The sequence below is a fragment of the Quercus robur genome, chromosome 3, assembly GCF_932294415.1.
Source record: "Quercus robur chromosome 3, dhQueRobu3.1, whole genome shotgun sequence".
NCBI lineage: Eukaryota > Viridiplantae > Streptophyta > Magnoliopsida > Fagales > Fagaceae > Quercus > Quercus robur.
In genome coordinates, this window is record NC_065536.1 from 11724734 (window position 1) to 11742343 (window position 17610).

General features: G+C 31.8%; 3 protein-coding genes across 9 annotated transcripts in view; 2 read left to right on the forward strand and 1 right to left on the reverse strand.

Annotated features, from left to right (window-relative positions):
* Positions 1–17610, forward strand: part of LOC126717063 (mannosylglycoprotein endo-beta-mannosidase-like) — an 82962-nt gene that overhangs the window by 56577 nt on the left and 8775 nt on the right. For both annotated transcript variants that reach the window (XM_050418266.1, XM_050418265.1), the window contains exon 2: positions 16715–16773. In XM_050418266.1, coding sequence (XP_050274223.1) covers positions 16715–16773 — 59 coding nt within the window. The remainder of the gene's footprint in view (positions 1–16714; positions 16774–17610) is intronic.
* Positions 1–17610, forward strand: part of LOC126717066 (uncharacterized) — an 86246-nt gene that overhangs the window by 46385 nt on the left and 22251 nt on the right. The window contains exons 4-6 of one of the 5 annotated variants that reach the window (XM_050418277.1): positions 956–974; positions 1386–1465; positions 2061–3654. The gene's annotated coding sequence lies outside the window, so the exon portion shown is untranslated. Of the gene's footprint in view, positions 1–281; positions 975–1385; positions 3655–17610 lie in introns of all 5 variants that reach the window. The other 4 variants (XM_050418276.1, XM_050418278.1, XM_050418268.1 and 1 more) reach the window with 4 other exon arrangements.
* On the reverse strand, positions 10075–12481 carry LOC126717068 (uncharacterized GPI-anchored protein At5g19250-like). Of its 2 annotated transcripts, none has more exons than XM_050418283.1 (3): positions 11707–12481; positions 11544–11617; positions 10075–10711 (listed from the first exon to the last, which is right to left on the reverse strand). In XM_050418283.1, exons 1-3 carry the CDS (start codon positions 11820–11822, stop codon positions 10203–10205), a joined length of 699 nt encoding a protein of 232 aa, XP_050274240.1. In that variant the 5' UTR covers positions 11823–12481; the 3' UTR covers positions 10075–10202. The 2 variants fall into 2 exon arrangements, with proteins under 2 accessions (XP_050274240.1, XP_050274241.1); XM_050418284.1 differs by having other exon boundaries at positions 11593–11617; positions 11707–12475.

The following is a 17610-nucleotide window of genomic DNA, read 5'->3' on the forward strand; positions in this document are numbered from 1 at the left end:
CGTTATTGGTTTTGGAATCCCACATAGTTTAGAAAAGTAAAAGGAGATGCAATAATTCCTATCAAGAGTGTTAGTCCCACATTGGTAAGAAAAGAAACAGGGAGATGATATAGTCCCTTACATTGAGTGGTGGTGTAGTTTTTGTTTTGTGCTTGTAGGAGTTTGATATCAAAGATTTGTCTTGTGTTTAGTGTGAGAGGTTTGGTTGTCATCTTGTTTTAAGTAATTTTGCATTAGCAATTGCTATATTCTATGGATAAAATTTAGATACAGTATCTTAGGTGCATTACATTAGGTTCTCTATATGTTATTTGCAGTATCCTTTTTTAATTTTAATTTTTAATTACTTCTACAATACTTGTCACTACTGATTAGTGATTATACCTACTGATTGTTTTGGGGCTAAAAATATGTGCTGATATTATCAAACTACAGCCAATCACAAATTATTGAAAGGTAAACCCGTTGCTATGTTTCTTGAATTTTAGCAGTAATGTGCTAAGCTGTGCTTATTTTTTTTCATTTTAATTTATTCTTCCTTTTTCCTTTGCCCAAGCTATATCCATTCAGTTGTTGAGTAGGGATGATTAATTGTTATTTGGTACAAGTACTCAAGCATTCTAACAAAACTGTCAACTTTTTGAACAGTTATTAATAATATATTGTTCTTTACTTTTGATAATGTGTCTGGGTATACTGTATCCAGTATTAACTGAATTTTACTAGCCCAGCTCTCACGCAAATAAATATATCATAATAATTGAGTAAAATGACTTTCTATGAATCATACTTGGGAACTTAATGATGTAATCTATATGTACTTTATTATTTATTTGTTGTTTATTTCATTGTACATTTTTTCTTTTATTCTTACTATTGAGGTTCATTTTGTAGTGACTGTTTAGATCCATTCAAAAAACTAGAGTGTGAAGCATTTGATATCGTTGTTAATAAGGTTCTCTGTGTTGGCAAAGGTACTGCTGCATTAATTTTATTCTAGAATATACTTGATGGATCCATTCTTACCATATTGCTTGCACACACCTACCTTTGGTCATTATCATGTGCACAAAGTACTCTTTTGCTATTCTACCTATTTTTGAAGATCATAAGCTACTCCCTCTGTTGAGTATTCATATTTGGTAAACTTAGAAATGCTTGTTCAATCATATGACCATACACTAGAATATTTAATAATAAAAAATTACTACATCAAGGGATTATCATCCTTTTGGGATGAGTGTACAACCATATTTGTGAAAATCACTTTACAAAAATAATTTTCCATTTGATGGTTATCATTTAAATTATTTTTCCAATCAAAATGTGATATCTTTTGTTTTTCCTCTCTCGCTCATCTATGCAATTTTTGAATCATCTGCAAGGTGTCCATATTCATGTGTAAAAAGGGCCCCTCATGCCTTCTCATTTGCTTCTACTGGAAGTGCTTGTGTGTCTTCTCAAGGTTGGTTAATTCTCTTATTTTTCCATTCCTTGTGAGCTTGTATGTTGTTAGAGTATTCGTTCTAGGCCCACTTCCCCAACACCTTATGCTATATGTAATCAATTGTACTATTATACTACCAGCTGTACTGCACTTATGTACCTCTATACTTTCCTAACAAGGTTGAGAGCTTATATAAAGGTTGCTCTTGCGAATGGTGCCAAGGCAGCTCATGGTTGAACTATATCGTCTCAAACAAGAGCTAGGGCAATCTATTGATGATTTTTTTTTTTTTCCCACACATGCAATATTTGTGGGATCAAATTTCACTATATGAACCAACATGGATTATGTATGCAATGCCCAAAATTTTGTGAATATCGGGATCAACTGAAAAAGTTCTCCTTTGCCTAAGATTGAAAAAGTTTTCAAGGAGCTTGTATAAGAGGTAACATTTACAAGTCTTACTATCTCGGCCTTGTAACACAATCTTGGCCACATCATCCCTTGATCCGCCTTCAACATCTGCAATTCATCAGAATGAGCACTATGATCACTTTGGCTCTCAGCGATCTAACTCTAAATATGATCATTCTCACTTCTGCACCTTTTGTAGGATACTTTCGAAAGCATGCCCGTGTCACTCAATCATCAGCTTCCATGGCCAACATCAACAGCATATTGTTGCATCCTCCAACCCCATCACCCAACACAAGTAGTTTTGGCAAGTCTTTCAACTCATGTTTACATTAACAGCAGTTGACCTAAAGACTCTTATCAATAACATTTTGTCCCGTAAGGTGCATTCTCTTCCATTCTTTATGTTGCACGAGGTAAACACTCATTTTGATATCTCTCATTTTGATATCTTGACCTTGCTTGCTACACTCATATTACACCTGATTCTACCTCTTGTACCATACAAACCCATACTTTTCGTATACCTATCAATCACATTGCCAGTGGCTCTACCATGACCATTATAGGCATTGCTACTACTACTCAATTATCTATTTCAAATGTTTATCTTATGCCTAAATTTTCGTTAAATTTCTTATATATTTGGCCGATCGTGTGAGCTAGGGCTTCGCATAGGATTTTCTTCTATTGTTGTACATAGTCCTTAGATAGCATAGACCATTGGGACAAAACGTAAAGTTGGATGGCTTTTCTTCTTACATCTTTACATGTAATTGTCTTTGTTACATACACTCACATAGCATCACCTCTTTGGAGTTGTGGTATTCACGGCTAGGTCATGCTTCTCTATCTTGGGTCCAAACTTTAGTGTCTAAGGGTATTTTAGATTAGGTCTCTTTTTGATCCTTTGATTGTATCTCATCCTATCTTGGAAAACCATAGGCTTTGCCTTTAATAAAAGTGAGTTTTCCATTTCTGCGACATTCAAGCTCATTCACTCACTCTAATGTATGCAAATAATCTCCTATTCCTGCTATTGGGGGAATTTGTCAATTTTCTTGATGATTTTCAAGTTGCACATGGATATTTTTTTATTAAAATTTTTCTGAGATACTTAATATTTATCTTGAGTTTACTAAAATGATTGAAGGTTCTCAAAATCCATCAAAATCTAGTGATTTGAAAATGTCCTATAGGACAAACATCATGACTTCCTTAGTATTTTCAAATTATATAGAATCATTTCTTATACATCTTATTGAAGAATTTCATAGAAAAATGGTCAAGTAAAATGTAAACTTTGATATATTTTGTTGTTTAGACTCTCATTCTTTTTGCATATGTTATTGCATCTTTCTTAGGCAAAACTGCACCTTTTGTTATCCATAGAGGACAATAATTTTTTGGCTTTAATAATATAGCCACTTTACAAGATGGTGTTAAGGATATTTTAGAAAAACAGAATAGACTAATTTGAAAAAAAAGACACAAGTTGCCAATTTGGCTTTTTATTCATTAAAAAAAAAAAAGGGTTTCCAGTTTGGTAGTTCCAATAGTATTATAACAACTATTAACATGAATTTGATCCAATAATATTAATTAAATTTCAGTTTTAAAACATCTATGCATATGATTAGTTCATGGTGAAGACTACCAAATTCAGTAGGGTAGTGCCCAAAAAGTTGTATCCATTATGTTACACCTTCACAGAGAATTATCTTAGAGGAGCTACTAGACAGGTAGATGGTCATATCTCTTACCTTCCTGGAAATCACTGTTGACTGTTGTAGGTGCAAAAATTGATTCAAATGAATTGTATAGAATCACTTCACTGTAGCCACACTTGTGAAAGAAATTGACGGAGCATGTGTTCTTGACTTCGATTGATTGGTGTATAATCTGCATTCTCCTGCTCCATATCTATTACCGCCAAAAGATCAAGATAAACATGCACTGGTTTGTGCTATGAATAACCTTGATGTGATCACATATCAATGACACATACTATCTTACAATTATATCTTATAGCTTCTAACTATAATTTCTATTTCTAGTTTATTTGATATCTTAGTATCTTGAGCACGCCTTATAATTCATTAGTTGAGGCAGAATTGCTCTATTCTCTTATAGTTAAAGCCAAGTTTGAGAACAATCAGTACCTAAAGCCAAAGAAGCAACCCAAAACTTCAACCCAACATGTTGATTGGTTTTAACATTTGGATGGTGATGTTTGTATGCTGCTTCAAACTCATGTGGCCAATCGCACCCAGATTATTGGAGAAAATGGAAGCTAATATTGCTTATAGATGCCTCCAATCATCTATGTGAATACTGAATGTTGGTGATGTCAATTTAGCTCATCATCTATCTGACTTGCTGCTTGGCGTTGCCTTCTTGTAAAGTGCATGTACATTGAGAAACAATCTTGGGAAATAATTATTCTGCTAAGGAGACGTGTAAAATCTTTTTTCTTCCCCCCACTCCCCATCCCTGGGCATGCGAGGAGGGGTTGTTGATTGGATTTTTGTCAATGGCATATGTATGTAGTTAGAAGTTTACATTTCATTTTTGTAATTGTCACAGAATCTATCATATTTTTCTAAAGGAAGTTCAGTAAGTAAAAATTTGATGTTATATCAATTGATTATGCTCTTATGTTCCATGAAATAGTTCTTTGCTTGCAAAACCTACCTTTTCATAGTGGTAGTTGTCCTTAGAATCTCTTTCCTTGTTGTAAGTTGCCGTGCATTTCAAGGTGCTAAATGATTAGGAAAAATATTTTTTGATTACTAAATGATTTTAGCTGATAAAATTCAAAAAGCATAAGAATTAAAATAAAATAAAAATTTATATTAAAAAGTCTCTTTTTTTTCCCCATTAGAATGACTATATGTCATGGGCCAACCATCTATTTTTTTGGAACTCTTTGGATAAAATAAATTCTTGGGGAGAAGTTGTAAATTGTAATTTTTGTAACCAATAAGATTTTTTTTGGTGTGCAATTCTTCGGGAGTTGTTAGTGTGTGTTTGGATACCAATGAAAATTTAAAATTATTTTACTATTCAGCTTATTTTTGCTACTATTTATGGGCCTCATTGCACTTTTTGGTATTATTCATGGATCCCGCTGTACTATTTCAACTAACTTTTACCTTTATCTACAATACTTTCAGTAATAAGTTTTTAATTTCAGCAAAATAAGCAGTATCCAAACAGACTCTTAGCTTCTTTGTCTTGTAGCTTAACCAATCGGTACTTCTAAATACTTCTAATAGATCCATATAGGGTTCAAAGCCTCCAACTCCAACTATCAAATTATTCCCAAAAAAAGTTCAAAATGGAGGAGGGAGTTAATTTGTTAAAGCTAGGGCGTTATAAAATATTTTGAAGGGGATGGTGGTGGTAGTTAGGGGCTTAGGTCCGGGCACGAAGGCCCTATTGGTCTACTCATCCCTTAGCATCATCATAACAAAGCAATTCTTTAAAATGGCCACTCACATAATTAAGTGAATTACCATATAATACCATAATAGTTCTTGATGTATGAAGTACGGATAATTTTATATAATTTTTTAGAAGCAAATTATATTTTTACTATAAGTCTATTGGAATTTTTTTTTTTTTTTTTTTGAGGAACAGATTTTATTTTAGACTTATTAATTAATTAAATTATTTTATTTTATTTAATTTTCTAGAGTAAGAATTCAATAATTAGGCTACAGCCCAAGTCAATTAGGATTAGAGTTTATTCATAATAGTCTATATATAAATACATTTGAGTAAGTGTTTTTATTGCCTGGAGTTCTTTTTTTTTTGCCATATTTGGCATTAATTTTACAATGTTTGTACACTCTGTTTGTTTCATTGGAAAACTTTCTGTAAAGATAGTTTTCCACATTTTCTAGTGTTTGGTAGCAAAAAAAAAAAAAAAAAAACCTTGGTCAATGGAAAACTATTTTTGGTCAATGAAAAACCCTAATAAAAATAAGGCTTAATTTCTATAGGTTGTTTTCCAAAAAAATTTTTCGGAAAACAATCTCTTTCTCACGCATTGCATTTCCTATAAATATTATCTTTATCTATAGTCGTGGGAAACATAATTTTTTGGTGCCTTCTCTCTCTCATGGTAAGTTTTCTCACTTTTTCTCTCCTCACTGTCACTAACTCTAGTCTCTCCTCTTCCCATAGATCTTTCTCTCTCTAACTGTCTCTCTTTTCTCCATGTTCCTCTTCCCCTCTGTAACACAATTCTCTAATTAGATTTTTTTTTTCCTTCACTAATTTGTCACTAGCTCCAACTTGCAAAGGAGAACAAATTTGCAGTGATAATTATTTCATTCCTCTCTACCAAAATCCCAATTCTTTACTTTGAATTTCAAGCTCAATTTTCTTTTTTCTCAAAGAAATTTTCGGTTTGATAGATTCCAGGCAAAAGTTATTTCTTTTTTGTACATAAAGTGCAAAAAAAAAAATAAAATAAAATATAAAGAAGAAGAAAGAATGAATGAAGTAAAAGATGAAAATTTTAAACATAGTACCAAAATTGCTCTAAATTGCTTTTACATGGGACAATCTTTACCGTGGACTAATAATATTATTATATAATGAATGATAATTGTTTAGGAGAATTGCATTTGTTGGCAAATACTTTTTTGTTTAGCAGATACTATACAGTGATGATATATTATATAGTGCATTATGTAAATACATAATTTAGAATAATATTGAAGATTTGTGGTTGATCGTAGTAAACAATTAGTATACCAACAAAAAGAATAGACAATTAAAAGTTATTGTTATTTATACTTATTGAAAATGTATTCCCCTGTCAAATTTATATATATATATATATATATATATATAGACAAATAGTTGATATGTGTGTGTGTACATACATTACTGTCTATATATATGAACAAGATGAGTGGTAGAGATCATGAAAATTTAACAACTAATTAATTTTGATTGTATTTATTGTCAAAATTTTAGTATGAAAACCAAATTCATTCTTGGTTTTTTATTTATAATGATTATATTAGTTAGTTTACATAATATACATGTTTTAAATTATACAAGAAATATTTTTAAAAAAAATTGTATACCAAACACCAGAAAACATTCTTAAACTTATTTTCAAGGTCATTACCAAACACTGAAAAATCAGACAGTTTTCTAGAAAATGCTCTTTGAAAAATGAACAATTTTCCAAAAAACGTTAATACTAAAACAAAATGAAAACAAACAGTTTTCTTGATATTTCATTGAAATTCATTAAATTTTGTAAATCCTGCCAATAGAAACAAAAAATGTAAATGGTTAAACTTAAAAAAAAAATAAAAATTAATGGGTTGAATTGGTTAAACTTTATTTAGTTTAGTAACTAGTGTTCAGTCGACCTGCATTGGGAAATGCTTGTTGGTAATTTTCGAAATATGAAGCCTCGCATATTGTTGTGAGATTAAAAAAATTAGATGATATTTATGGCTCTGTTGATCATACTTGTAATTTGTGTTCAATTACATTCACTATCGTTTATAGAAACAAATATTTGGCAAGGGTTGTATCTGTATATAAGCATGCTTATGTTATAGCTGTTTAGGAAATTTTGGGGCAGAAAAAGAAAAATGAAAGTTGTATTTTTTTTCAATTAGTGAGGGCTAATGGTGATTTGATTGACAGTGTTTTGGCAATCTTGGTAGAGAACAAAGTTGTTCCTTGCACAACATGAAGAACAAGCAAAAAGAGGAAGAGGTAAAGTTTAAAGAAGGCCATGTTTCAAACTTTTGAGTGTCACATAGGTGTGCCTTGTGATGGGCAGTAGATAAAAATACATAAGAGAATAAAGAAAGCAAAGAGCTTGTAGCTTTTCTTAGCAATAGTTTGTCCTTCGATTCTCTGTTTGTTGAAAGTTGCCGTGCATGTCAAGGTGCTGTAGGTGCCAAGATCTGTTTCTTGTGCTAAAGTGAAGTGTAACTTTTATGGTGACAGTTTATCTCTGGAACTTTAAATGTTTTGTTTACTGATAGTTTTTGGTAACGCTTTCAGTATATGATTACCAAGATAGCCATCTATATGCAAAACATTTCGCTATTAATATTTTAGTAGTCGCTGTTACAATTAATTACTTTGTCTTTTAAAATCTTAGTCCCTAAACTTTAATGTTTCTTGAAAATTGATCATTTTATTTATTGCCATCTATTGTATGCTCAATAAAATTATCATTATGACCAACTCTACAGAAATTTTAAAGTTTAAGGACTAAAATGACAAAAACAATTTTATCAAAAAAGAAAAAAAGAAAAAAAAGAAAGGACAAAAGCAAAACTTAAGAATGAAAATGGCATTCACCTAAACTTAAAGGATTGGATGTAATTAATATTTTAGGCAAAAGAAAAGAAAGAAATGAAATGATTGACATGAATTATTAAGAAAATGTTGATAAATAAAAATATGTGTGCTTCATACTTTTTTATTTTGTTGAGATTGTTACAATATGCTACATACTCCACAACTCGAATCATTTTCCTTAGACCCATAAGCACTTTATGCATGGAGATCTGTCAATTAAGCTTCAAGGCTCTAGACATGTGTACTTCATACTAAATATAATCTTCTTCAAAATTTTGGGAAAAAATGAATATGATATATTATATATTCATATATTTAAGGAAGCACACATATCCATGTCCAAGAGTAGGAAATGACCTTAAAATAGAAATAACAGAATAATCTTAACTAAACATCCTTTAGCTTTTATTTCTTGATTTCCCTTTAATTTAATTATTAGTAAAAGATTCCTTGTTTACTAAATGATTAAAGAGGCACAAAGCACAACGAAAAAAGAACAAAAAAAGTTATGTGAGGCTTTTTTTTCGTTGAGAAAAAGCAAATGTCATGACAAACCATTTATTCTCTCTTATTTTCTTTGTCCTCTTTGGATAATGATCCATTTTTGGGTAGATATAATTTTGGTTATTGAGAAAGGAAAGAAAAGAATCCAATGCTGAAATGCCTCGTGTTCATTGATTAACTGGTAATTGTATTTATACATCACTGAAATAAGAAACTAACTGACTGAATAACAACTAACTTGATTCTACTAACAACCTCACGTGTAACCATTACAATTTCTAAACTACCAAGTCATTTTCTAAAACTACGTAACATAAGCTACTTGTAGCTTTCTTCTATTCTTCTTGCACTGCACTCCCTGCTGCATTACTCCTCTGCACTCCCTGCTGCATTACTTAAGCACTCGTAATATTGGAAGACCAAACTTTCGTGTGCGTGTGTGAGAGAGAGGGGGGGAGGAGGAGGAGGGTGTCAAGGCCATTATAAAAACTTTTGTATTGGGGGGTTGATCCTAAGATAGGTTCGTCCTTGACAGCCATCCCTTATCAATTCACTACCAGCTTTTTATTTTTGAAAATTGATCATTCAAATATACTACCAAAGGATACTTTTGACCCTTTAAGTTTAGCGGTTCAAACATGTTGTCTTGTTTGTAACATAAATACATAATATGTGGTCACCATAATAACTTGAAGCTGCCTCTAAGTAGCTTTTAGCCTTTTAAAAAGACACCTGCCAACACGTTACAAAAGGCTGCAATGTAGGGTCTTAAGTTTGGAAAAAATATTGTGTTACATTCATTCACATTTACTATTTCACACACATCCATAATTGATGTGGAAATTGTCATATTTTAATGCAAAAAAGTGGATATGAAAATTGAAAAAGATGTGAATTAGTGGATGTGTGAGAATCAAAATATTTCAAGTTTTATTACTTGACATTAACAAAATAAATTTCAAGTTTTAACAATGAAATGAAAACCTTAATAGCTTCATCATTTGCTTTAATATATATCTTTAGTAAACACAATTTGCTATTTGTCAACTAAAAAGAAGTTAGGGTGAACAACCATAATGAATAGGGAGGAAAAGGACCTTCTGTTTGTGCTACTATTTAAAGGAAGACTGGATATTGGACTTTCTGAAATAAAGCATGATCTAAAAAGAATGCTTAAAATCAATTGAAGGTACTAAGTAAATATGGTCAAGTTTAATTCAGGGCCTTTACCACTCTAATTATTACTCCATTACTAGCTAACAAAGCATAAGTATGGAACTCCATATCTTGTTCATGTACTGCACAAGTTTGCTATTCAGATCTTACCTATTCAGCAAGAATGAACTTGTCATAAGAAATATGCACAATTACAATCATGATATATGTTACAACAAGAAAAACAATCTCACTTAAGTTCACAACTTTACACAAAAAACACACAAAAATAAGGAAAATATGTATATAAATGACAAGCACTTGGAGCATTTCAGCTCACTGCAGAAACGACAAGAAATCCAATGAACAAAGCCACCAAGGATTTACCCATACGGACATTTGCAATCAAAGAAGCAGCACCGGAAAAGTTTCCGGTTGATGTGTTAGTGCTCAAAACAACCACCGTCCAATTATCCTCAGAGCCAATCCCAGTCCCTGTGTAGTTTGAATCCTTAAGATATTTTGCATATTGAGGTGTTGTATAATTAGAAAGCACCAAAAATGGGTCTAATCTGGGCACACAGACAGGCAATATGACCCCTTGAACTGTGTGATTCTCTTTTATGTCACAACCATCCATGAGCTTGTCATATTCGGTGACATTAGGCTTAGTGCCTAGAGTAGAGCTGTAGCGAAAGGCGTTTTTACATGTTTCGTTCTTTAATTGGCTTGCAATATTATTAGCTAGGCAAGCTGCATTTCTGTTCTCAGTAAAGTTGGGGAGATTTAGTGACATCCTGTAAAGATTAAGGTCCTCCAAGAGATATTTTTCAGCTGTAGCTGTGAAGATGTAAAAATTGCATTAGCTTGAAGATTAAGTTATGAATGACCAAAGTCAATCTATTTAGCAGTAGTCTTCTCTATGTTCTAGAACTAGCTACCAATATTAATTGATAATTTTATACTTTGATGGAATTAAGGGGTGAAGGAGGGGGGGCAAGCATCAGCCAAAACAGAGGGGAAAAAAAGAGAGTAGAAGACAACAAAATCACTTTAGTATATAAAGATATTTGATTTTTGCATCAAGGTTTATAATATGCCCTTGTTGGAGCTTGAGAAAGAAATGCTAGTCTATACTTTGTCAATTCCCTCTATTTTTTTTTTTTCATCTTAACAGGATAGTAAAGTAAAGCTATAGAGAAAAGAAAAAGAAAAAGAAAAAGGCAAAGACTATTTAGCACCAAATACCAGTTACTCATCAACATATAAAATGGTTAAAAGTGTACCATTTTTCTTATACAGGCTATCCTATTCTACAGAAAAATACTTTAAGCACTGTTCCAATCACTTTGTCATACTTTCATGATTTTACAAAAGGTTGCCGCCTGATGGCTTTGGATTTTGATTGATTTAAATTCATAAACAGCTAGTCTAGCAACTTAATGAAATTCTATAAGAATCCTATTTAATCCTAAATACACAGGGCCCATTGATTGGAATCGAGCACATGCCTGTTCCAAAATTTTGTTTCTCCTACAACTCAAAACTGAAAATCAAATTGAATTTCATGTTTCAAGTCGAGGAACTAATTGATTGAAGTCATGATTTCAGTTAAAAATACATGTATGTGTGTAATAACCATTGCTAAAAAAGTGAGAAAGAAATGAATTACCATATGGCACACGTACACACATACATATATATATAGAGAGAGAGAGTACCATCATAATCACAAGATGCTTTTCCCTGCACAACAGGAAGAACAAGAAAAAAGAGGGAGAGTTTAAGTGTAAAGAAGGCCATGTTTCAAATTTGAGTGTCATGCAGAGCTGTACCTTGTGATGAGCAGTACATAAATATAGATAAGGGAAAAAAGAAAACAAGCGCTTGTAGCTTTTCTTAGCCATAATTGTCCTTCGAATCTCTTTCCTTGTTGTAAGTTGCCGTGCATGTCAAGGTGCTCTAGGTGCCAATAACTTTGTCACTTGTACCAAAGTGAAATGGTTTTGTAATGCTTTCAGCCTTTTCAGTAAATGGTTACAAAGATATCCATCTAAACGCTAAATTTTAGTCGCTGTTACAGTTACTTTGTCTTTCAACTTTAGGCTGTGTTTGGTTGGAGGGATTATAGGGAGGATGGAAAATAATGGGTGGAAAATGGTGTGGAAAACAGTGTTTTCCACTGTTTGGGAAGCGAAGGAAAACAGAGAGGATGGAAAATCTGGGAGAAAATTTTCCTCCCGGACCCACCAATTTTTTTCCTCCCAAATCGGGAGGAAAACTGTGGAGAGAAAGCTGCTCTTACCGTGAAATTACACAAATGCCCTCTCCCACCTACCCTCCTCACAAACACAATGGCTGTCCTGGAATCAAGTTTAAAAAAAAAAAAAAAAAAAAAAAAAAAACCAGAGACCGAGAGCTGGAGAAAAAAAAAAGAAGAGAAAGCACTTCTTGAATGAGGGAGAAAAAGAAAGAAAAGAAGGGGGAGATAAAGAGATAAGGAAAATCGTGTATGGAGGAAGAAGAAGAAAAAAAAAAAAAAAAAAAAAACCCAGAGAGAGCGAGCTGGAGAAGATGAAGGGAGAATGAGAGTGCTGGAACGTGTGTGGAGAAAAAGAAAAAGAAGGGGTGGGGATAGAGATAACGTGTGTGGTGGAGGAAATAGCATAAAAAAAAAGAAAAAAAAAAAGAAAAAGAAAAACATATGGCTGTAATGAAAAGATTGAAAAGATAAATAATATAAAAAATAAAAAATCTTAATTGAGAAATATTACTACAATATTTTCACAATAAATTTTAAGTAACAGATTGTTATTAGTTAATATTGGTGAGCAAAAAAATAATTTCTGTGGTGGGTTCAAATTAGAACTAGTAACAACTTTTCACATAAATTTTATTGTGAAAATATTGCAAAAAATGTTGTGGACGTAACACTTCTTATTGAAAAATATAATAGTTGGTAAATTTTATATTATTTAATGAGTATAAATAAATCTATTTTTTACCAATTATGTAACAAGGGTATAATAGTCAATTTATATAAACTACTTTTTCTATCCTCTCACTTTTCTTTTCAACCAAACAAAAAAGTTTTCCATCTTCCCACTTTTCCATCCTTCCAACCAAACACACATGAGGGAAAACTAAATATTTTCCATCCTCCCACTTTTCCATCCTCCCACAATTTTCCATCCTTCCACTTTTCCACTCCTCCAACCAAACGGACCCTTAATGTTTCTCGCAAATTGATCATTCCCGTCTATTGCCATCTATCGTATGCTCAATAAAGTAATTCTTAAGACCAAATTTACTAAAATGTTAAAAGTTTAAGTTGTTTAACCAAAATGATAAATATAATTTTTTTCAAAAGAAAAAAAAGAAGACAAAAGCAAAACTTTAGGAATAAAAATGACATTTCACGTAAACTTGTGTTTTAGCAAAAAAAAAAAAAGAAAAAAAAAAGAGAGAGATAAATAAATAAACATATGTGTTGTTAAGAGTTAATATCATCTCCTTCAAAATTTTGAAAAAAAAAAACTAATATGAAATATATTGATTAAAAAAGAGGGAAGCACACATATGCATATCCAATAACAAGAAACTACCTTAAAAAAAAAACCTTAAGCTATTGTTTCTCAGTTTGCTTTTGTTTTCCTAATGATTAGGAAAAATGTTTTTTGTTTACTAAATGATTTTAGCTGATAAAATTCAAAATGAAGAAATCTGTGATCTTTGGAATAGATCAAGGTTGAAGCAAAGCAACTAAAAATACTGTAGAATCAAGAAGGAAATCTATGGAGGATAGAGGTATGAGAAAGAAGAGAGAAGGGAGAGATATTTTCTCTATGAAACTGAATAATGCTTCTTGATTAATTACTTTCGGTGTACAAATCTGATTATATACTACAACTCACTCACACCAAATCACTAATACAAGCATTACACCATAATTAAACCTTTGTAACAGACTCAAACAAACCCAGAATTTTCTCGCATCCGTTATAGTTAGTTTGTAACTAACTCTCTGAGACTTCAACGGCTATTACAGAGACGACACCGTTGAGTAAGTAACACACGCGTCATTTTAGTTTTAAGTATTGTTACGTGTGACTTGTAGAACGACATCGTTAGTCTTTTCTTTGAAAGTAGGACTTGTGGAAACGACACTGTTATCTGCATCCACAACTGTTAACACAAAAAACATAAGAATTAAAATAAAATAAAAAATTTAATATTAAAAAGTCTCTTTTTTCCCCCTTAGAATGACCTTATTTCATGGGCCAACCATCTAATCTTTTTTTTTTTTTTTTTGACCTCTTTGTATAAATTAAATTCTGGAGGAGTAGTTGTAAATTGTGATTTTTGAAGACCAATAAGAATTTTGGACAAATTACAACTTACCCACCTATGGTTTGACCGAAATTTAAGTTACCTACTTGTGGTTTAAAATTTGACACTTTACCCACCTAAGTTATGCTCTATTAGGGTTTTGTAAACCACCTCCTCACTTCTCCGTTATAAACATGAAAAACATAATAAAATCAAAGAAAAGAAAATCTAAAAGTAGCATTTATAAAAATTTCTAAAAATTTGGCTCAAGAACTTCAATAGAACTCAAATAACAAACAATTATGGGCAAAATCGGCCATTTACCACTTATCACAAAAATTATTAGTAATACACCACTGTTTGCAAAATAAGTAGCAAAATACCACTTTTTTGAAACTCGAGTTTGTTGTGTAAATCGAGTTTTAAACACTCGAGTTTTATAAAAAAAACTTATATTGAAGTTGATTTTTTTATTGAAAAAATGCCACATGGAACTCGAGCTTATTAAACTCGAGTTCCATGCAACACAATACTCCAGTTTACCAAGCTCGAGTTCTTTGTAAATACAAAACTTGAGCGTAATACTTTCTTGTACTTTTTTTTTTGATAATCAACAAATAAACATAAACATAAAAATAAGTAATTTTTTTTCATTTGAACCACAAACATATGTTTTTATTTATTTAAATAGATGCATTATAAAATATAGAAATTTTAATTTCAAAATATTAATTTTTAGGCCACTCATACCCCTTGTTCATTCATTTTTAACACACTCATAAATTAGATTTTTTTTTTTGAGAAAGGGATTTTATTTTAGACTTATTATTAATTAATAAAATTATTAGTATTAAATTTAATTTTCTAGAGTAACAAGTCAATAATTAGGCTTCGGCCCAAGTCAATTAGGATTAGAGTATATTCATTATGGACTATACATAATAAATACATTATTGCAGTCCAGTGAGGACAAATTCAATAATTTGCAAGGAGGGCACATCTCATTGTCTTGAAGTAACAAAACGACACATCGTCTGAACCTAACTAACGCATTCCAACACATCGTTGTTTTTTTTAACACAACGACAAGTTTTTTTTTTTTTTTTTTAAAAAGACACTCATTTCAAGTGGCTTTCCCGGTCCCACCTCCTTTTTTATATTACCAAAAATACCCTTACTCCCTTTTCCTTCTCTCTCGCACCGACACACAAACAGAATCACACACAGACACTGTCACTCTCTCTCTCTCATACCAACGTAAGCCTTGTCTGCTTGTAAGATTGAGCTCTCAAATTTGCGTATTTGGGTAAGTGTTTTAGCCTAGAGTTCTTTTTTTTTTTTTTATACCATATTTGGCATTAATTTTACAAGGGTTGGATTCTAGTGATGCTTGTAATTTGCAAAAGTTCGGTCTTGATATTTCATTGAAATTCATTAAAATTTGTAAATCCTGCCAATTTAAACAAAAAAAAAAAAAGTAAATGGTTATGTTATAGCTGCTAAGGGAATTTTGGGGCAGAAAAAGAAAAATGAAAGTTGTATTTTTCAATCAGTGGGGGACAGTGGTGATTTGATTGACAGTGTTTTGGCAACCTTGGTAGAGACACAAAGTTGTTCCTGATCCTTCTTTCTATGAGCTGCAAAATGAGAGACAATTGTAGATATTGCTGATTCTGGTTTTTACAACTTTTTAGAGTAAGCTGATATGATCTTGAGATTTTATCCTTCTTGAAATGATTTTCATGCTAATTTTTAAGAAATTGGAAGGTTTTTCTTTGGTTGCATTCCCTATAAATTTCACTTGACACTGTTTTTTCCTGTCAACCTTGTGTGAACTATTTTCTTGTAATTTGTCAGTACTTGGGTAGTTGGTCACTGTTATTGGGTCAGATTTTAACCAAAACATGGTCTGAAAATTTTTATTTTTCTGGAAATTGCCAATGTTCTTTGGGCCGAATTAATGGCACCTCCAAAACCCATATACGTATGGGTGGTGAGTGAGGTTGGGGGTCCAAATCCCTTTGGGTGTATGACAGTATGAGTAACTTACCAAGAAAAACAAATAGTAATAGAAACTAAAAAAAAAAAAAGATTGGAAATTTTTATCTGGTTTTCACATTTCAAATTGAATTGGAATTTATTAAACTTGTCTTGAAGCTGGAAGTTCCTGAGCCTTTCCACTTCTCAGTATCAAATTAAAATGGGAAAAAGAGAAAAGGGTCTAATTGCTTGTCCTTCTGCAGTTAGGAAAGCAGTACCTGGATCTGAATTATTGTGGAATCAGTTATTCTGTAGAAGTTTTAAATCGGCACAAAAAGCTCATGCCAAAGGGGATGTTTCAGAGGCATTCTCTCGATGTCACTGATATTCTGCATCCTGATGGTCAAAACTTGCTTGCCTTTAGAATTACATTTATGATTTTGGATCCCATGCGAGTGGAGTGATGGAGTAAAAATCTAAATTTTGATATGCTTGGAATACATACAATTTAACTTTAATTTGTTTTCATGGTAGATTGGAAAAGATGTTGCCACACAATACATTCTGGGTTGGGATTGGCTGGCTCCTATAAGGTGACTATGTTTTTTACCTTTGATCATGATTAATTTTCTTCCATAATGATATTGTTATCTCTAGTTTCTTGTTGGAAAATGAGAGACAGTAGATGTGTATTGATAAGAAATTATTTGAAATTTCTTGACAGAACCAAAACGAGACAGGTTTCTACAGATATTTGAAACATATTTTTAGTGAATAGTGTCGGTGTGATAAATCATTGAGAGATCAGTTATACAGTGGAGAATTATTTGGTTGAAAATTGGTCACAGCTATAAGAATAATTCTTATGTAGTTTTTTTTTTTTTTTTTGATAAGTAATGCAATTCTTATTGATATAAAAAATAGGGTTGCCCAAGTATACATGGAATATACAATAGGGGACTGAACAATCAATTATACAAAGTACATGAGTCTATCAAATCAATAACAGAACATAAAGATAGACTAGGCAAAATTGACATCCAATCCAACAAAGTTCTAAAGATAATGAATTTTAAGGGGCACAAAATCTTGTTAACTGAGTTTGACCTGGAAGAACAAAATATAGACATACGTATACAGTGGATTCATCAAATACAAATAATGTTTTATCCTTCAAAATTCCAAGCTTTTTTTCATTTCATAGATCCTTATAAGAGTGGATATCATCTTCGGGACAGTTTTCCATTTCGAATTAGATGCTTGATCTTTGTACTTTTCATTAATAATTGTTGTTGTATGTCTTGCATACTTCCCTTGTAAATGGGTTACACCTCTGCTATTTAATATATTATTTACTGGAAAAAAGGGTTTTGAAAGGGAAAGTCATGTGATGCCGGAACTTCTATATGCATCCTCCCATGATAAAGAAG

Bases quoted from the DNA above. Each gene is read 5' to 3' on its own strand.
- LOC126717068 (XM_050418283.1), bottom strand. From the start codon at position 11,822: ATGCACGGCAACTTACAACAAGGAAAGAGATTCGAAGGACAATTATGG. The intron at 11,618-11,706 runs GTACAGCTCTGC...CCTGTTGTGCAG, and splicing joins TATGTACTGCTCATCACAAG to GGAAAAGCATCTTGTGATTA. The intron at 10,712-11,543 runs GTAATTCATTTC...ACATCTTCACAG, and splicing joins GTGTGTACGTGTGCCATATG to CTACAGCTGAAAAATATCTC.